This window comes from Neomonachus schauinslandi, chromosome 14 (assembly GCF_002201575.2).
Source record: "Neomonachus schauinslandi chromosome 14, ASM220157v2, whole genome shotgun sequence".
Taxonomy (NCBI): domain Eukaryota; kingdom Metazoa; phylum Chordata; class Mammalia; order Carnivora; family Phocidae; genus Neomonachus; species Neomonachus schauinslandi.
The window spans coordinates 12,798,318-12,820,030 of NC_058416.1; the positions used below are offsets into that span (position 1 = coordinate 12,798,318).

Below are 21,713 nucleotides of genomic sequence, written 5' to 3' on the forward strand. Positions count from 1 at the left end.
CATGCTTGGCACCCTGGATGTCATCCTGAGCCCCGAGCTCGATGCCACAGTGGAGCATGAAAAATATCAGGCTCCTTTCTCATTTTGCCTTGGCATTGGATAGACTGGTATTTGGGAATATATGGAGGTACCAGAAACATAAGATATCATGGTACAATGTCAGGACTCAAAAATGCTAATGTCCTTTCTGAACTAACTCTTGTGGAACTGAGGCAATATTATAAAAAGTATATGAATCCCCAGAAGTCATTCCTGTTAACTTTTTGAAATAGCTTTAACAAGCATAAACATTTAACATCATTCTTTGATCATTTCTAATTTTACTCTATTGTGATAATAATCTGGTTGTCTCTTCTGACATTCCTAATTGGCTTTTAGTAAACTGGACTGGTAAATATTGAGGTGATGCATATATATTTTTATATTTTCAAAAATTCTAAGATACTACACATTCAACAATAAAACTACCATGACTAAAGATGAATAATGATACTAGTAAATATTCAAATGTAATAGGTATTAAATAAAATATCAAAGGGCATATTTATCACAATCCAAAATGCCGGCAGTCCTGTGTTCTCATATCCCCTGACTGACCCTATGTAGGAAAATGACAATTTCTTTTTATTGTTCACAACTTTTAACATAGTCAGATAATGGCAAACAAGGAAAATCATGGGTCAACACAATGTAAGAAATTTTAGGATCTTTGGATTGAAGGTAAAAAAAAAAAAAAGATTATGAATCATTGCATCTCAATGGCCTTCTACCTGTGTATTCACGCCAAATTATAAAACTATTATGTTTTCTCACAGCGTGGTAGAATAAGTTAACATCTTACAATGATTATTTTTTGAAATATTTCTGGTAAAACCCAATTGTTTTAGAAAATTCAAATTTATATAACTTTTAAATAACACTGTAATATAAAGACATGATTTAAGATAAAAATTTATACATACTTTATTTCAATGAAATGCTATGTGAGAGAAAACAGAAGAGTAGCTATCTCAAAGAAAAGAAAAATACATTTTAAAAAGCACTGTATTAGTGTGAGCAGAGGTATTTCTGTCTGTTGCCAAACTCCTGTTTACCAGAAGGATCACCAAATCATTTTCCATAAGCTGTAAAACAAAATCCAGGAGGTCACTAATTTGGGGGGGGGGGGGAAGGTTTCTAGATCTTTGTTTTGCTTGGTTTTGTTTTATATACAAGGGCCTGATGCTGATTTTTAAGATGTGGAGTTAGGAGACGTAGTTTGGATAAGAACTTTGAACACTTCCTTGTGGCTATCTGTTTCTGGCCAGGAAGATGTGGATATGCATTTCTTGAAATACACATTACATCTCCCAACTGGGAGACCCTGCAAATACACGGGAGGTGATGCTCCCCTCGGTGTGGGAAGCAGTCCTCCCCCTCCCTGGCTGCCGTGATGGCCCCAAAGCTCTCTGCTGCAGAGCCACTGGACAATCTTGCAGTGACACCCTCCCTTGAAGGGAAAGGGGGCTTCGATTGCACTATATACCGGTATCCAGGAATGAACATTGAAGGATGAATTGATGGCTTCTTAATTAAGAGAGTTATTAAGTACTGGATTTGGAAAAAAAATCTGTTTTTATCGAACAGGATGGAATGAAAGCCTAAACTCAGTATTGCTTATTTAGCCCCCTGAAATAACACAGCCCTATTGAGACAATCCCTGGGCAACAGGAAGGTCAAAGGAGAAAAAGTAAGCAACTCAGGGCGGAGCTACGATTCCTTTAAAACAAAAGAGGAGCAACCCGCCCCGCCCTTTACCAAATACCACTTTTGCCTGGGGCCTTTGTAGCAAGCAGTGTTCCTGCCCTAGCTCTAGCACCTTATCATTTTGATAAGGACCTTATTTTCTTTTTACCAGCTTATTACTTGAAATAATATAGCCTATGTTTGGTGTCTCAAGGCTGTGACACATTGTCCAAGTGTTTCAGTCTTAAAAAATAAATAAGGTTTAGTTTTTCCTCCAAAAATAAAATAAAATAAAATAAAAACTATTATATTAAAATAAGAAAGTACAGTAATATTAGAGCTAAATGAAAAAATATGAACCTGAACACAGGACCTTATAAATAAATATGCTTTTCTGCGCTTTCACTCAAATGGCAAGCAGCTGATATGTCACTTTAACTCTACTGAACCTCACACATGCCGATTCTGGATTTCAATGCTATTACCTAGTAAAGGAACCAGGGTTTCCCTGAGAGTGTGTGACCTGACCTGTCCTGAGCCAAGAAAATTCAGGACAGGCCCAGAACATCGTGTTGTCAGCAAAGATTTAGAGTCATCTGAAAGGATTGTTTAAAAATGACAAGTTTAAAGAGACTTCTACTGGCCCAACTGTGACCATCTGAACATCAAAAACAAGAATGACCACTGGTCCATGGCAATGCTTGAGAGAGACAGAATGACGCCATAAATTACAACTAAATTGATTGAGGCTTGATTTCTCTAAGATATACATACGTGACCCAGAGTGTCAAGTGCTGGGTATTGGAAGGAGAAACTAACTGGGACAGAGTTTGGGGATGGGAGGGGGAAGGCTAACAATTAATTCCCAAGAAGGTATATTGCAGATGACTAAATATTTGTACAGATGAATTATATGAATGTTTCTGTGTCTACAGTTGCATTTTTTTTCCCTCTTGCCTGTTTCTTATAGGTTATAATAGCAAGAAGTATAAAAAGTCACTCAGCAAAGGCACTGATTCCAGCAGTGACAAAGAGCAGACCCCAGTAAGACAGGCTCTCTGAATCCACTGTGACCCACCTCCCATGAGTTGTTGACCGGGGCTACCAGGCTGCTGGTGGGGCAAGGAGACCTCAGGAAATTAATCAGGCAATAGCCTGGGAATGTTCCTAACCTGAAATCATGCAATAACGAGTGACTGTGTCTTCTGTTGTGTTAAAGGCGTGGGGTTTTGTCATAGGGTGGAGCCTACACATCTTTGTCTATCATATGCCACAGGAACAACTTTTAAGCTATTTGTTAAGTGGATACCACCAAATCAACCCCCATAGTTTATAGGTGAGGATACTGAGGCCCACATGGATGAACTAATTTTCCTAAATCAGAATTTGGATTTGATTTCCTAACTCCCAGACCAGTGTTCTGTTTCCATGACACCACGTTGCTTTACTTGGTTCTAAAACATTATGTACTTATAATAACGAAGGAATACATTTTTATTAGTTGCTAAGTTTTTCTCCCCCAAAGTCTTTATATTTGTTTATCAAAATACTAACTTTAAAATAACTGAGGCTTTGCAATAATGTACTTTGGGCTGCATTTCAGTTTGGTGGCTTTAAGGCAAACAGTTCTCAACTGTGGGTTGATTCTGCTTCCTGGGGGGTATCTGGCAATATTTGCAGACATTTTTGATTGTCATGACTGGACAGAGGTACAGTAATGGAATCTAGTGGGGAAAAGCCAGGGATGCTGCTAAACCTTCTACAATGCACAGAAAAGCCCCCTCACAACAAAGAACTATCTGGCTCAAAATGTCAGTAGGGCCAAGATTTAGAAACCCTGATTTAGAAGATCACCCTGAGTTTGATTCGTAGTGCTGCCACTTACTAGCTAAGATGGCATGGGAACACACAAGATCAGGGTAAGTGCCTACTCGGTGCTATCGCGAGCAGCCAGTGAGATACGCATAAGGCTCATCCCAGAGGCAGACACTGATGAAGTTCTCAGCAGTTAGTTGCTATCATCTCATTAAAAGTGCCCAATGCTCTGTGGTTGTGAATCACTCCAGCTCTTGGGAAAATGGCATTCTGAGACCCTGTGGTTATTCCCTAGAAACAAATATTCACTGAGCTATCCAGAGTGAGAAACGAATTGTCCTAGCTTAAATTATCAGCACAATCTTCAACAAGTGCTTAGTTGTGAAGGGTTACAATGCAGACAATCTTCCGCTAGCTCTCATTTATGAATAAAATAATGGGGGGATCCAGGGGGCAGAAAGGGATGACAAAGACCTCCACAGGCAGCCTGGACCTGGGATCTCACCTGCTACTGAGCTACTACAGTTCCGTGACTGTGTCACTTCCCTGCACAGCCTGGTTCAGGGTAGTATACAAGGGTGAGTTAAAAAGTACTTTCTACATGTGTTGGTGACAATGTGATAACCATTCAGGTAGGCTGCTATTATCTGGAATTCACTATTATGTTATTGGTGCCCACATCACTTGTGTTTAAAGTGGGACTTCACTGGTATCTTGCTCTTCTTCTTTCTCATCTACTTCTACTCAGGCGGTGGTTCCCAAGCTTTAGTGCGCACGTGGAGAGTTTATTAAACCACAGATTGCTGGGTTCCATCCCCATAGGTTTCTAATTAGTACGTCTCAGCTGGGGCCCAAGCATTTGCATTTCTAACAAGCTCTCCAGGTGATGCTGATGCTGCTGGTCTAGGAAACACATTTTGAGAACCACTGTACTAAGGAAAAGAATCAAAGTGGCAGTTCTGAGAATATTCCTTCTGTCTCTCATCCCAAAAACAAGTGCTACAATCAGTGTGTCTTCTTCACACCCAGAGACGGACTCACTGAGATGTTCTCATTTACATGGGACCATTGCAGTAGAATATGCTCTTGTAGGAAACAATTTGCCCCGATTAATCGCAGAAACCATGGGTGGTGGCACAACCGAGACTGACCTTATCAATCTGAGACACACAGTCACCTTGTGCACCCAAACGGACCAGGGCCAGGGCAGTGAAGATGCTCAGAGAAGAAAAGAACACATTTTCACTCCCTTGATTGTTATCCAACTCTCTGAACAGATCGAAGCAAAACTCTGCATTTGCTGCAGCAAGGGAGGCCATTGTGGAATGGAGTGCCGCCTAGAGGACAAAGAGAAATGGAATGAGTTCCAAGTATGTTTTCGGCGCATATGATGGTTTTTATATTCATTTATTTTTGTATTTAAACTTCATTTCTTCAGCCTTGGATGTAACCATCAAATAACTTAGAACAAAAAAAATTTCCTTTGGTCCTGTATCCTTGTTATCAACACTCTAAAACTCTCTCTTCTGCCAACAACATCATGATACACTCACTTTCTTTAACACTGATTCTCTTTAGTGCAATATTTCTGTGTTTCTGCCTATGCTCTCACATTATATTCCCACTTCTCCTTGATGTGGCATTTCTATCATCAGTGCCCTCTGAGAGTTCTGTTTTCAACTCCTAAGCAGACACATTCCTGGGGTCTACCATTCATCAAATCACCCCAGCTTTCTAAGCTGAAATAGAGCAAAAGTGCTCTTTGCAGTAAAACAAATATTACAACATTAGACAGTCTATTAAATGGGGCTATAGTCCTTGCTTTCTCAATCTGTAATTTTAAAAAATGTTAACATTTGGAGATTTAACACATAATTTCCTTACTCCTTCTCTCTAGAATAGCCACCATACATGTGCTTAGAGTAATCATACATCCTAACTCTTTTCAAGACTGTCCTAATTTTAAATATTATGCATCCTTGATCCTGTATTTATTATTTTCATACAACTTTCTAATTTTTTTGGAATGGAAAGTGTGATTAACTATATTATGTATCATGCACATGACTTTCCAACACAGAGGTCTCTTACTGGAGAACCTGAGGTATAATAGCAAATTTAGAATCCAGGATGAAAATGAGATTGTCTTCAAATTCTTGATAATGTTGTTTCTGAAATATAGAGGGCTGCCACCAGCATGGAATTCTTTAGGAATCTGCTTTGGTATTTCTTTGCAGAATTTTTCCAGGATACTAAACTGATCCCAATACCACAGCTGGGGTTGTCACAGACTAAAGGAATTCACTTGGATCCTCCAAATTCTTCTCCTTGAATATTCTGTGACATTATGCCTCATGCGTGGCAGGTTCCAATACTCATGGACCCTTAAAGGACCCAGCCCTAACCCCAACCTTGTTGCTAAAAGTTGTTGACTTGGGTCAAGTCTTTAATTTCTCTAACCTTCTAAACTGCATCTTATTCAGTGAGATGATCAATTTGCAGGACAGAAAACCACATGTCCTTCCACCCTTACAGCTGTAAAAGAACCACATCATATCAAAGCATTTGGGGAGGGGGGTGGGGGCATGGTATGGAAAAGGAAGAAGGTCAGGAGGAGGGAGATATGTGTGGTTTGAAAAAATAATATTCTAAAATTACCATGGTGTTGATTTTGTTGAAGTCACAAACTTAATGCCTTTCAAAGTTACAAATGACATTAAAGCAAGTTTTCAACTTTTATTTTATCAAATGGAAGTTTGAGTTTAAAAAAAATGAGGAACAATCTAGTATAATGCCTGATTCATTGTAAACAGTCAAATGAATTGAAGCTGCCCTATAGTCATTATTCTTTATTAAATGGTAATAAATTTGCTCTTCCTAAAAGACCACAAATTGGACATTTCCAGAGTATTCCTAAGGAAACTGTATTCTGCACTTTGGAATTCTAACCCCTGAGAACATCACTGAGGCACAGGGCCATAAATAATGCTGTTTTGCAAGGTCAAATTCAGCTACTTTCAATTCATTACAGGTCCCACTCCTCAGTTATGCCCCCAGAAATACAGGGTGAAAACATCATTCACACTCCAAACACTCTTCACTCCAAGAAAGAACATCTAATGTTTTTTTTAATGGTTATCCAGAAAATTTAATGATTTCATATCAAATCCATGTAAACTAAGGGGATGCCCAGTGGCCGCTGTGATTGGAAGGAGAAACCCCTTCTAGCAAAGGCAAGAAGGAACCAGAAGAAGGAGAGGACACAGGATAAGAGATGCAGGGCAGCTTTATGTGAGTGGTATTGTCAGGGACTAAGGCCCCTGAACTTTCCAGGGGCTCAAAGTCACATTCTACATTGGAAAAATAAGTATTGCTTCCAAAAAATGAAAAAAATGACAAAATTGAAATTAGTGAATATATAAGTAAATTGAAACATATACTTAAATTGGAACTCAAATTGAAACATATTGATTTTTATATTAAATTTTGTACTCATAAGAAGTTCCTTAATTTTAGAGAGAAATTGTATGCTAGATTCTGTCTCTTCAGTTTCCAAGACTTCATACTGAAAAGCACAGTAAATGAAATTAATCACTCTTAGGAAAGTAACTTTAAAAGCAAAATTACAGTAATTATTTCCAAATACTTACCAGTGAAAATTATACTTAATAGAGGATTGTGAATTTATTTTAATATATTCTATATAATTTATTTGATATATTTGATATAATATATTCAATATAATTTGAATCTTTAAGACCTCCAAGATTTAAAAATGACCCTATTTGGGGACCTGCTTGTGTGGGTCAGTGGAGTCTGGAAGCTACTTGGTTAGTGTCATATCCCAAAGTACAAAATTTCAATGCACTTTTCTTTGGTCAAGCCCCAATTCTTCTTGATGCTTTATAAAAGTATGTCTTACTGGGGCACCTGGGTGGCACAGTGGGTTAAACTTCCTACTCTTGGCTTCAGTTCAGGTAGTGATCTCAGGGTCGTGGGATTGAGCCCTACATGGGGCTCTATGCTCAGCACGGAGTCTGCTTAGGACTCTCTTTCCCTCTGCCTCTGCCCCTCACATCCCACGCAATCTCTCTCTCTCAAATAAATAAATAAATCTTAATTTTTTTTATTTTTAAAGATTTTATTTATTTATTTGAGAGAAAGAGAGAGAGCGCACAAGCCTGGGAGCGGCCCAGGGAGAAGCGGGCTCCCCACTGAGCAGGGCTTGATTCCAGGACCCTGGGATCATGACCTAAGCCGAAGGCAGATGCTTAACCGACTGAGCCTCCCAGGTGCCCCAATCTTTAAAAATATTTTTTAAATAAAAAAGTATATCTTGCTATATTACCCCTTGGGCAAGGGGGGTGGGCCCTTCATATTTTTAAACCGTTCCTTAAATCATTTTCTAAGCAATAATTACAAATGTTCATTTTCTAATTTTTTAACCATCCTGGTGACTTTTCACAAAACTATCATTGTATTGGAGAGAAGAGAAGCTACACAGGAATTTGTTTACTGAGGCAACTGAGGACACATTTTTATGAGTTAGATCAATTTTATGGCAGAGACACCATACTAGATAAACATAAAAAGAAAATGAGCTGAGACTCTCCTAGACCAATACAAATTCTCAAGCAATGACTTTTAAACTGACAAATGGTACTAGATCATATATCTTTAAACATTCCTGTACAGACGTGTTTATGCACTTTGAAAATAAATACCAAATACTATGTTCCACTTCACATAAGTGTTTTTATCTTTCTCTCTGCAGGTGCACTGCAGTTTCTAGAAATGGAAGCAAGATTCTTTCCCTGTCTTTTGATATAAAGTCTAAATCTCACTGGCAAATAGATAAACAATATTTAAGGGTGAGTTACTTTTTTACACTCCCAAGATTCCATCAGGTGACAGATGAATAAATATTAACATTAGTGCCAAAACTGTGATTTTCCTTTCTCTTATAATTACTTTTTATCGCAACTTTAAAGAAAATAATAAACAAGCACCAAAAGAAATAAATTAAATTCAAACAGGCCATCCAAAAGTATCCAATGATTTGGGTCCCAGTTAAATAACTAAAGGAAATAGAAAAGGAAAATAAATCACGTTAAGCCACAGAAGATATCAGTATGATACTACCCAGGACCCAGGATGCCATTGTCCAGACATAACAGTGAAGGAATAGGATTTCCAAATCAGGAGGGAACTTGGCTTCAGATTAATTTTTCATCCCACTAAAAAATACTGTATTCTTACATTCTTTACACAAATATTTTAGTTTACTATACAGATATATAATTTATAATTTTCAAGTTAACACAAATTAACAAAGATTCCTGCAGGTTTTTAAATCCCAAGCGTCCACCTTGAGGATCTAAAACCCCATGGGAACTCAAAGCTTATTTGTTTACTTATGGTATATTTTAATCCAAGAAATTTTTTACCCCTTCCTTTCTAGAGTCAACACTTTTTATGTCAAAAGAAAAGAATACATGTTCTCACTAAAGCTTTTTCAAAAGTCAAATAAAAGGCAAGAAAAATAATTTTTAAATAAAGCATAGGAAAAACTAGGGACAAAACACAATAAAAAAAACCCACGAAATTATAATGATATTTTATGGACCTAAACATACTATACCTGATTGATAAATTGTGTGCCTTAAATATTAGATCAAAATATTACCTATTCTCAGGATAATTTTGTCTATACAAGGAAAAGTAATCCTATTTCATGGTACATTACTGAAGAAAAAAAAAAACTCCTGTATTTACTGAATTAAATACACTTATTGGGGAAAAAAAATGAGTAACTACTATCAAGCATGCTTAATTTTTATTCTTATCATATAAGTCAAATGTAATGCTATCAATAGTTACTCCTCTACAGAAGTACTTTCAAATCTTTCCATTTCTCTTAAAATCTGGTTTCAAATTTTAATAAATCTTTAAGCAGACAAACACCATGCTATGTGACTTTTAAAGTTCAGTTCTAATCTCAAAACCTAGTTTTTCCTATGCTGTATTTAAAAATTCTAAATTATAATGCCTAAAATAAGAACACTGGAAATACAGAATCTAGATTTAGATTTGTACATAATTCCCCAAGTGCTATTTATCTATTCAAGAATGGAATATGAGGTGTTCAACTGTCTCCAATCCCCTGCATGGTGCTGCCTGCCCTTCTCCCCGGGACACCACACAAAGTCAGCCACAGACAAGCCCTAAGATAGAGAAGCTGAGGGCAGGAGTAGGCAATGATTCTAATAGTATTTGATGAGTTCAGACCCTCAGGTACAAACAGCCATCATTCTCTCTGTCTCTGTCTGTGTCTCTATCTCTTGCCCTCTTTGTCTCTCTCATTCAAAGTGTCTGGCCAGACTTTAAGTTGTGGGCTTCAGAAATATTTACCTTACTCTCTTCATAGAGGAAGTTAGCAGCAGGTTGGGTGAGTCTGAAAGAGTTCCTTGCATTACTCTGAAATATAAAGCCTCTGACTCAGACACTCCCTACTTCCTTTTGTGATGACCATGGAAGTTTTAAATAATGGCATTAAAATGTAATTATGTTAAGGCCCTTTATAAAGCAAATTAAGAGAAATGTGTAGCGTATGTGCTACAGATCTAATTAAAAGTAGTCAAAGTAGACATGCTTTAATAAGTATAATTTAGCATGAAACTTTAACTTGGTATTAACATCACATAGTATTTTTATGTAGTATATGTAAATATGCATATATTGTGCTAACCTGGTATTTTTCTACAGGGAAAGGCATGCTTTTCAGATTCAACCACTGATTTTTGCTATTGCTGTTTGTTGGAGTCCACCTCCTCCTCGGATTTTGGTATCTAACAAGAAATTCTGCAGAGCCTCACCTAGAAGAGCATTAGTAGGCCCCTAGAGAAGGGGAGAGGGCGAAGAGGTGGGGAACAAAGTGGGGGCAGCAAGCACTGTTTTGGCTCAGAGACGGGATTTCTGTATTTGAGGACAGCAGGTGAGCTCACTCTTTAATGACTCCCCAGGTTTTACTTTACAAAGTGTTTCTGACTTTACCTTACACATTATTCCTATGAGCATTTGCCCACCCTGCCTTCATTTTTTTTTTTTTTAAGATTTTATTTATCAGAGAGAGAGAGAGAGAGAGCACAAGCAGGGAGAGCGGCAGACAGAGGGAGAAGCGGGCTCCCCACTGAGGAAGGAGCCTGACGCAGAACTCGATCCCAGGAGCCCGGGATCACAACCCAAGCCAAAGGCAGACGCCCAACCGACTGAACCACCCAGGCATTCCCCACCATGCCTTCATTTTAATTGCATGTTTTAATGCTAGAAGGGAATATGCTGATCATTTAAAGTTCTCTAAGGTGAATATCCTATCAGAGGGATAGCTGTGTTTGAACATATTGAGCACATGGGGAGAGACCTACCTCCACCAGAAGACGAATAAGCTAGTGATAGGAACACTGAAAACTAAGCAAACAAAAAAATTAGGAAAAAAATACAATTATTAACTCAAGGGAAAACAAAGACTACACAGTGAAATGTGTAGCCTACTACACTTTACAGCTCAACTGTAGGTAATATTCTCTTAGTTGTAATGATTTAAATATTAAGTATTGAGCTAAACAAGACTCATGATGTATCTCTGTAAGGAAGCCAGGAGGAAACTGTGGGTAGGGGTCAGGTGGTGAATATAGGGTATCCAAGAGGCGTATCTTCCTTCCATGAAAGGAAGTCTGTAGTATTAGTCTTTAAAAGAAAAATGCAAAAAAGAGCAGGATTAGCATGGTATTTAGCTGTCTGGAGGAAGATACAAGCCAGCATTAAAAGCACTTGAGATTGGAGATAAGTATACAGCTACGAAATCACCACCACAGTCAATCATACTTCAATTAAGTGGTTTTAAAAACAAGAGTTGTTTTTCCTGTTACGTGAGAAGCAGTGTGGGAGGGGGAGGGAAGAAGGCAATGCTGGTCTACTTGATCTTTGGTCTCATTTTGACTCCTCACTGCTTAGATCATATCTAAACTTGCAATAGATAAAAGGATAAAATACTAGACCTAGGGTTAAGTTCCAGCTTGGCAACTCTACTAGCCATATGACCTTGAGTCAATAACTTAGTTTCTCTGAGCCCCCATTTTTCTATCCATAAAATCAAAATTCAGATCAATTCTATTTTTATTTAAAGACATATGAATGTATGTGTACATCTATAGATACTATATACTATACCATTTATACTATGTCTATATACACCAGAATAGCATTTGGTGCAGGAGAGGCCCTCAATAATTTTAATCCCCCTCCATGCTCACCTTGCCCTGGCTCTATTGTATTATATGTGATTACATACAACATAAGAAGTTGGATCACCTCAACTGTTTGTATACAGCATTTTACCTTCCAGAATCTGGGGTTTTACTGTTATTATCTTTCTAGGGTGATAGTTCCACCCTTCTGAAAATAATACAATGATAAATAATACATGGAGATTTTCATCACGGGAGGAATGGAGAGGGCTTTTAGGAATAATGGGCAGTTGGGAGTACAAATTCAGAGTTAAGAGGTGGGGAAGGGACCTCTGTTGGCATGGAGGTTTAGGTGTGAACCAAGAACCAGGGTGCTCAATTGGTTCCAATTTGCCTGAGACATCCTCGGTTTTAGCACTGAAAGTCCCACATCCTGGGACCCCCCTCTGTCTTGGTGGGATGCCCACTGGGGCACATTTCCTCTCTTCACCTGCAGTTCCCAGACCACTGCTTATCTAGCACACCCCAAAACTGTGCTCCACACCAGGTCCTGGTCATTCCCTTCAAACTATCTTGAGACATACAAAATGTATTACTGACACCCAAAATACATCTTCATCTGCTCACTGATGCCTGAAATCACTGTGACAGGACACATGGGGTCCCAAGCCACAGTCAGAAGGGAAGCACAAAAGAATACACACATTATGATTCCCTTTATGGGACGATCAGGCCAGGCAAAATTGTATTTTTAAGGATGCTTACATAGGTGGGCAGACTATGTTAAGGGAATGATTGCCTTTACTTAGCTCTACTTACCTCTTACGGGGAGGGAAGGTTTTTGGTAAAAGGATGAGGAAGGAGGCTTCAGAGATATTGGCAATGTTCTATTTGTTAAATTGTATGCATATATTTTATGTATCCAAGTTATATTTCATGATTTTAAAAAGTCGATCAAAATATATAAGGAAATAAAATATCTCAGAAGTAGGATCAAGTGCATTGTATATAACTAATAATTGATCTATTCCTGAGGGCAGATTTTGATGGAGGATGGGCGGGGTACCCTGAGCTAAAGATAAACAGAGAGGCAGTGAGGTAAAGAATAGGATGCCAAGCAGGACAGGAGACCAGACAGACCTGGTGCATGATGGGAGACCAGGGGTCCCAGTGTTCCCCGCAGCAACCCCCAAACCCAGCAATTCCTCCAGAGCAGTGACCTGGAGAGATTTCAGACCTCTGCATGGGATATTGGCCATTTTTTACATCTTTCTTGAAATTCAGCAGTGAGCTTACCTCTCACCTACAGCAACAGAAACAGGAGCAGCCTTTTGAATATGCAAATCAATAATGCATTCACACCAGCCTCCTGGCACACGCGCGCACACACACAGTGATGAAACTCTGATCTCCCTTCTCAAAGTGATGCATTCTCACTCGCAAAGAAAGTGTTTCCACGCCACTCTGGACTGGTCAGCCCTACGTGTTTTCCCAAGGCACTCAGGAAGGGGACAAAGAAGAGGGGAGCTGAAAGCCTGATTTACCACAATCTAATAAAAAAAAAAAAAAAACACAAGCATTTCTAAGCTGAATACTTTCCTAAAAACCTTAGGATTAGGTTTTAAAGGCTGTCCATAGGTGCAGTCTACACCCTCCCTGCCCCAGCAACTGCTTATTGATGTGTAGACTTAGTTTCTGGGATGGATTCCCTGTGACTCAGAGTAAGCACTGTCCCTAAAGAAGCTAATAAGCATTAAGCCTTTGTACCAGTTTCAAAATAGTATCTGACTAAGGCAATCATTATGGGGTTCCCTCAGTTTGTATGTGAATTTTAAAGGGGGAATTTGCCCATCTCTCTTCTTTACAATGCCAACGGTTTTAATGTAAGTATACAAAAAATTTCAGGATCTACAGTATTTATCAGCCTGTCTCAAAACATACCCTCTGTGAGAGGGATCATCAGTAAACTAAAGCAAGACATCAGGGACTTCTGTGACTTTTGTATGAAATTTTATTGCAACTTATCATTGATCTCTTGTAGTCTAATTATTTTCAACCTTATCCTGTGTAGATGTGCTTAGCATAGGAACCTAAAAATAGAGTTTAATACAGTATCTTCATCATTCCTCAAACTCAGATGTTCATCTGGACCTCAAACTATCTTAACTGGCTTCTTTTTGTACTGTCCTCCATCCTTCTCCTACTTCCTCTTCATCCCAGTTTTTTTCTGGCCTGGAATTTTCCAGAAATATATCTGTTGGGTTTGTAATCTCACCTGGCTTCTCTAGATGCTTACCTGAACTGAGCAGCTTCAGAGAGAAGCTGAAACTTGTCACCCCGCCAGACTTTTCTCCACCCTTCTGATCTGGCAATGAATGGAAAGCTCCATCTGCAATATCTAGATCCTCCCTGCTATAATACAGGCTACAGTTCATTGAAATGGGTTTGCCCCTTGACAATGGCCATGTGTAGGCAAAAAGGTAGGTTAGGGCCAACTGGTTACTGACAACTTTGCCATTAGAACATAACCACACAGGGCAACCCTCTCAGGTCCCCTTCCCTCCTCAGGAGTTTTGTACTATCACTTCGGTCTCACTCAATAAACTTTGCTTTGCTGCCCACCAAAAAAAAAAAGAACATACCACCCAGGGGCATCCATTCCAGTCCCAGTGCTAGCATCACATGGTTGAGCTGTGTACCACCTGCATCTGCTGTGTACAGAAGGAACAGCACGCCTGGTTCTTTTGGCTGAATGTTTTCCAGCATATAGCCAATGCTTACCCAAATGACTGGGTCTTCTACTGTAAAAAGCTACTGGAATCTGAAGGAGCCACAATCTTACAGTAGCTTGTCAATTTTATCTATTTTGTTTCTGTCCAAGGAAGAAGAGGAGCCAGCTAGCTTATCCAAAATCAAATAGTCATTGTTCAGTTCCATGATGGTTTATGGGTAATATAATAGTAGAGAAAAATAAAGTCACAAAAAATCCCTGAAACTTATTTTGATTTAGTAGTTTCAACAAATTTTCTGGTGGATAAGGGTACTGTTAATATGGAAAACAGGATTACAAATGGATTTCCTATTCTCTGTGTTCTGATTGCATAGAGCTGAAATATGTTTAGTTCCATATTCTTTCTATCATCTGCCTATTGTAGGCATAAAGTACTTTCAAGTGGTAAAACAGCCAGTAGGTAAAAGGTGAGCAATCCAAGTGACACACAAACTAGATAATCCTCCTGCAATTACCAAGAGTCAACCATAATTAAAGTTCTTCTCACCAATGTTTTCTTCTCCACTTTAACTCAGACAAACCTCCTACTACTGTGTTTGCAATAGTCTATTTAGAACTAACCAATCCCAAAGTGACAGAAGTCTGAGAAGGAAGCTCAGCCATGGGAACTGGCATGTCATATCAATTCTTCTCTCTTGCCATACAATGATAACCCAAATTTCCATAGGCCTTACCAGTTCATGAGTACAGATGAGATCACATGAATTGTAATAACCTAATTTGACTATCTCTTGTCCTCACTTATTTACCCAGGACTGAAGCTTGGGATGATGTTTGAGGGTTCCCAAGGAAACAAGTTTGCTCACCAGCTAAAGCCACCATATAAGCCTTCCATATTTCTCTTCTGTTCTGGTACCTTCATCAACATCCTCAGTCTCCAGGATCCTTGAGGATCCCTCACCTTTTTTACTTCTCAATGAAGGAGGACCGCTGTCCCCACCAAGAATATTATTTCCTGGTGTCCCCACAATTGTTGTGGAGGGGTTCAACACCTTCATTTGGTACCATGAAGAAATGGGAAGAAGGTCCCTTCATCACTCATATTGTACCTTATTATCAGGCACCTGGCAGAGATGCATATCCTGGGATTTGTCATCTCAACAGTTTCTTTGGCTGATGCTTATCCCTGGGACCAGGTGAATAACAGAGATTCTTCCATTTTGTTTTGTTCTTTTTCACTCACCCATGATGCCATTAATACCCACACATAAACATCCCTTTGATAGCTCCTTGCCTCAATTAAATTAACTATTATAAGTATGCACTTTGGGGGACGACCAAACCATCATATGACCCAAATATGTCTACATTGTCTTTACTGTTACTACTGAACTTTCAATCTTTAACATTTTATATGAAGGCTTTATCTGAAGCTTATTCTCCTGTTACTATCCTCAAATGAACTGCTAGGCATATCTTCTCTTTAAAGGCATAAAGTAAAGTGAATAAAATGCCCACCTTTCCCAAAAGAAGGTTGGGAAATAAAACAAAGTAATCTAGACTGAAGTCATTCCTCTTTCTTCCCTCATGTACATGACAGTGTCTGATATAATATGCAGCATTAATAAATGCTATTGAATTAATGAAACGACCTAAGGTAAAATAAGTGTTATGACAGAAAAGCAAACAAGTGAGGGTTCTGACGGAGAAATAATTAATTGGAAGTGGGAGTCTTAAGTAGGCCTCACAAGTGAGCAAGGATCCAATCTGGATCTTGAGGAATGAGGATGAGAAGCATTCCAGGGAGAGAGAACAGCCTGAGTAAAGGCCCATGGGAGTAGTGGACATGATGTGTTCTGGGAATAGCTGGAAAATAGCTAGTGAGAAGTGGTGGAGGGGTGGAGGCATGGCAGGCTCTGCTGTCTGGATGGATGACGATGCTATCGACAGAGACAAAGAATCCAGCAGTAAGAGTATATGGGACAGAAGAAGAAGAGATAACAGGGTCTGCTCCTGATATATTGAATTTGAGATGCCTATAGGACACCCAGCTGGACAAAGTAGTTGGAAATTCAGGTCTGTATATAAAAGAGGTGGTTGGCGAGATAGACGCTAATTCAGGAGTCTTTGACACCTAGATGGTAATTAAAACCATGAATGAGATTACCGTACAAAGGTTAAGAAGAATAAAAGCTCATTGGGGAGGCCTCCTGAGAAATTTCTACATTTATGAGATAGGCAAAGCAAGGATCCAGACCCCTAAAGGGACTTAAAAAGGCCTGGCAATCAGCTATGGCTAAAAATTAAATATTTGAAGAAGAGTCAAGTAGTACGGCTACATGATTTTTCTGCAGTAGCAGCAGGAAGCCCAAGAGCAGCACAGATGAAAAAAAATAAAATGGTTGGGTTTTGAATTATAAATGCAGGTGATGTGGAATCAAATTTAGTGAGTGTAATAAGAGTACAGTTGAAATGGTGGACCATGAAATCCAGGTTTAACAGAGCATACTAAAGAGAGAGCATGACCCTCTTCACAATTTCCCAGAGCAGAGATGGTTGCAGAACCATGGACATCAGCACATGATGCTCCTGCCCCAAACTCCTATACCTGCAGTGAGCATGGTGAGCCTTGGCAGGCTACCTGGGAGGTGAACCATAAGATTATGCACATCATTACGCTGGAAGACAAGATGTTATTAAGCATGTTTAATGGGAATGTGGGCCACACAAAGGTCAGTAAGTATGACTGGGGTAAAGAGCTCAAAACTCTAGAAGTGGATCTTCTCCAGGTTGTAACTAGGTCCACATGTGCTCAGAGAAGTGGCCTGAGAAGGAGGACAAGAGGCTAGGTATTAGATGGTATACCAACATCAATGGTCAAGCCAGGGACACTTTGAAAGAAAAATCACAAATAGTAACTAAGACCCAGATGCCAAAGTCCTCTAGAGTCCTCAGGGCATAACTAAGAGTCTGGCAGATGGGAAGTGGACAGGCTGGGAGAGAAAGGGCAGCTGTAGGTGTTTAGAGTTTCAAAAGAGAAAGGGCAATAGAAGATGAAAAATGCTCTGAAGATGCTGGTGAGGAGCCAGAGAAAAGCTCTTACCTTCTCCTCCTGGCCTCAGAGAAGGAGTTCATAGGAAATAAATAGCTTCCACTTGAGAAGGGTTTGATGCAAGTACTAGGAGTAAATTCAGGATTATACGAGGTATGGGTTGAGGAGGCTGTGAACTCTGGTTAGAGCTCTGTAGTTGGGTTAAGAATACACCATTTCTGCAGTGACAGAATACTAATACTAGCACTGAGAGGGGAATAGCCTCGGGATTAGTGATGATTTTTCCAAAGAACAGAACAAAAACTCTTTATCATGTGCCCTCTGTTAGTCAGATACTAAAATAGGCATATAAAGGCACATATATGGGGAATGAAAAAAAACTCCCTGTCTTCATGGAATTTTCAGTATATTTAGGCTTAAAAGACATTAAAATGCATAAAAATAATGAGAAATACAGGGTGGCATAACGTAAATAACACAGTCTAAGTGTGTAGAGTTTAAGGAGGCTGAGATCCTTGCAGGCTGAAGCAGCCATGTTGGCAGCATGAATGATATAGAAAGAGCTGGGTCTGGGGAACAGGGACATTTAGAATGAAGAGAAGTGGGAAGGCTACTCCAGGAGAGGACGTTCACATCAGAAAGACATGAAACCATTAAAATGGATACCTTATTAAGGATTTGTTTCAAAATAACCCATGTTGTGGCAGAATGAGAAAGGAGCAGAGATGAAACAAAGGACGGGGATGAAAAGAGACTGGCCATGGGCTGCTTACTGTGGAATCTGGCTGATGGATACAGGATTTGTTGTAGACTATTTTCTCCCTTTCTGCATATGCTTGAAAATTTCCATAAACAATAAAATAGAATTTAAAAATTTCAATTGGAATGATGGTCTATGAAGAGAGCAATAGTATACAATTAAATCAAATTAAAAAAAAAAAAGAATAAACAATGCCTAAAAACAGAAATATACATTTCATGTCCTGACCACATGAAGGGGAAAGAGACCAGTTTGGTTGCCTTACAGCATTTTCGTGTGGGTCAATTTCGAGAGCTCAACAGAGGCCTGCAGGAAGCCCCTGAGGACTGTGCTTATGTATTTTTTACTGTTTCCACTCCTACACCACAACCATCATATCATCACCTTCTTCATCATCATCAAGTACTGCTCAGTGAGCTCCCAGAACATGCAGGCAATACTCCAAGGTATACAAATAGTCTAATCAAGATCTGCCTTTCTTTTCAGGTTTATATTCTGCAATCCATGTGCTTGCTGAATTCTCACTACTGGGCTAGCGAGGATTCGATTCTATTGAATAAGCAGGAAAGGACAGATTGGCGTGTGGAAAGGCAGAAGAGCAAGAGGTGAGAGAGTAGGAGGAAAACTGTAAGGAAAACCTGCAGACCTCCAAAATGCTTATTCTTCTCACTACATTAAATTGTCTCCTATTTACTGACATACGATTTTTTCACTTTTTCTCCCTAAAGTTTCTCTTTACACAATTGATACGGGGAAAATCCATTGTTACATTATGGTTATGGCTACTTCCTTTGAAAAGCAATGAATTCATACACAAACAATGAATCATGGAACACTACATCAAAAACTAATGATGCAATGTATGGTGATTAACATAACATAATAAAATAAAATTTAAAAAAATAAAAAATTTATAAACATTGAACATGCAAACAAAGAAAAAAAAAAAGAAAAGCAGTGAAAAAAAAAAAAAAGAAAAGCAATGAATTCATACTCCAACGCTTCTGCCTCTTACTCAGCAACACTACTTTTGGAGGTTATTACTAAAGACCATCAATAAGAATAGCAATAAAATATCACTTAAGGGAAATTTCCTACACATCCTAAAATAGATTAGAATATTCTCTGGAAGTTGAAGTCATTTGCTTTTTGTTTTGCTTGGTGTTTTGTTCGTTTGTTCTGAATTGCAGACACTGAAATTTTGTTATAAACTGTGTTTATCAAATCGAATCCTCTAATCTATCTGTTTGAATAAAACCTTGCAGCAGCAAGTTCCATGGCTTAATTTCATGTTGTATCATGGTTAATTGATCCTACATGCTTTGAATGTTAGGTTTATTTTTATTTCTTGATGTATTTTTTGTTGTTGCACAATAGGCAGGGCATAAAAGAATTCCATTAGTCTACATCTCCTATTTACATGTCAGTATTTACCCTATCTTTCCTTCTGGCTCTACCTCCTTCACCTTTTCTTCCCTATTTTATTTTCGAAATGAATAATCTGAGCTCTCATCTGGCCATCAATACCATGATGGTGTATTCTCCTCAGACATTTAAATGAATGCAGTCATTGGAACTTCCTACAATCTCTTCTCATCAGAATTTCAAATATCGGAGGCTTTCTCAGTTTCCACTTATTTGCGCCATGTCATTTCATCACATCCTCATGGCAACAAACAACAGAATAATGAATGGTAAGTTCCTGAAGAACTGAGTCACCACTATTGCTTATCAGTAACCTTTCTTATCTGAGCTCTTAGTTCTCCGATATTTATGAACAGGCTGAGACAGGGAAGTTTCCCAAATAAAATCCAGTTCTAGTTTCTTTCTCTTTTTTTTTTTTTGATAGAGAGAGAGTGCACGTGTGCATGCTCCAGGAGGGGTCAGGGGGAGGGACAGAGAGAGAGAGAGAATCTCAAGCAGGCTCCAAACCCAGCGCAGAGCCCAACTCAGGGCTTGATCCTGCGACCCTGAGATCAGGACCTGACCTGAAATCAAGAGTCTGGTGCTTAACCCAGGTTCATTAAGCCTTGATCAATTTCAGTGGCAAAGCTGAATGTAAATGATGTATAGGCATCACCTACTTCTCAGAAGTTTGCATTAAGCCACTCGGCTTTTATGAAAGACCTGCATTAGTAGCTGTTTTTGCTAACCAAAATAAATCCAAAGAAGATTTTCTTTTATGAAAAAAGGTAAAAAATGAAAACAGAATTCTGAGATTGTTTGCAGGAGTCACAGCCACTGTAGGGGCATTGGACCCCCCCCCCAGCAGCAGGGAGAGGGGCCCCCACCGGTTCCTTCCCCGGGAACCACACTGGGCACCTCAGCAGCAGCCCCAGCTGTGAACTGTATCTATGAGCCTCTGGGCTTTGTCTCCATTTATTTTGTGCATCTGTGTCCTAAGGTATCAGGAATGCCTAAGACAGGTTATTTTGGGATCAGGGAACACTCAAATATTTTTCCATATAAATTAACGTAATTGCTTCTTCACTTCAGGCCATCCTAGCTTACAAAAGGATGGCAGGGGAAACCTGTATTTAGTTTTTCTATAACCTTTTATTTTCTCATCCTTTATCATCATGGTTCTGGTTCTCACTGGGCTCATTAAAACTATATTCTAGATGCATTCCTCTACTTGCAGTGTAATTTTAAGATCTCCACTTTAATTTTAATTAAATTTGTGAATTCAGTGACCTGGAAGGTAAACATAAATCCAATTCTGCCTTTATTAAAGATAGGTATATAATGAGCTAAAGGAAACTTCAGAGAACATTTAAATCTAAGTCTCCCATTTTACAACTTGAGAAAACTGGAACTCAGAAAGTTTGTGCTTTTTTAAAATAAGAAACATTTGGGGGATGCCTAGGTGGCTCAATCAGGTAGGCATCAGAGTCTTGATTTCGGCTCAGGTCATGATCTCAGGGTTGGAAGATCCACCCCTGTGTTGGGCTCTGTGCTGGGCGTGGAGCCTGCTTGGGATTCTTTCTCTCCCTCTCTCTCTGCCCCTACCTCTCCCCCAAAAAAGAAACTTTTGGAACTATACCCCAGGATGCCTGGGATTTTTTTTTTTTCTCATTGAACTGTAATTTCTTCCTGAGTACTTCTGGCTTTTCTGCAAGCATCCCCCATTGCTTCCTCTGAGACTTATTCTTAGTCAGAAGTCAGAAGCTAATATGGCTGCCTTCTTGTTTATGCATGAATGTGCCCACCATAGATTTCTGCCTCATAGCTAGCAGCCCATCAGTTCTCATAAGAGCCTATGAGAAATAGAGAATCCCACATGATCTCATAGGAAACTAAAATAAACCAATCAACTCAGAGTTGTTTTCTCACCATTTTTGGAGTAATACTTTCCCAACCCATGCAAAACCTTAAAGAGGGGTG

General features: G+C 39.1%; 1 protein-coding gene across 2 annotated transcripts in view; it reads right to left on the reverse strand.

The window, feature by feature from the left end:
• SERPINB7 (serpin family B member 7) overlaps positions 1 to 21,713 on the reverse strand; it is a 57,817-nt gene that overhangs the window by 18,650 nt on the left and 17,454 nt on the right. The window contains exons 1-2 of one of the 2 annotated variants that reach the window (XM_021686152.2): positions 9,952 to 10,009; positions 4,692 to 4,877 (exon numbers count right to left, since the gene is read on the reverse strand). In XM_021686152.2, the coding sequence (XP_021541827.1) occupies positions 4,692 to 4,859 (168 nt within the window). In that variant the 5' untranslated portion in view covers positions 4,860 to 4,877; positions 9,952 to 10,009. Of the gene's footprint in view, positions 1 to 4,691; positions 4,878 to 9,951; positions 10,010 to 21,713 lie in introns of those variants that run through there. The other variant, XM_021686153.2, reaches the window with a different exon arrangement.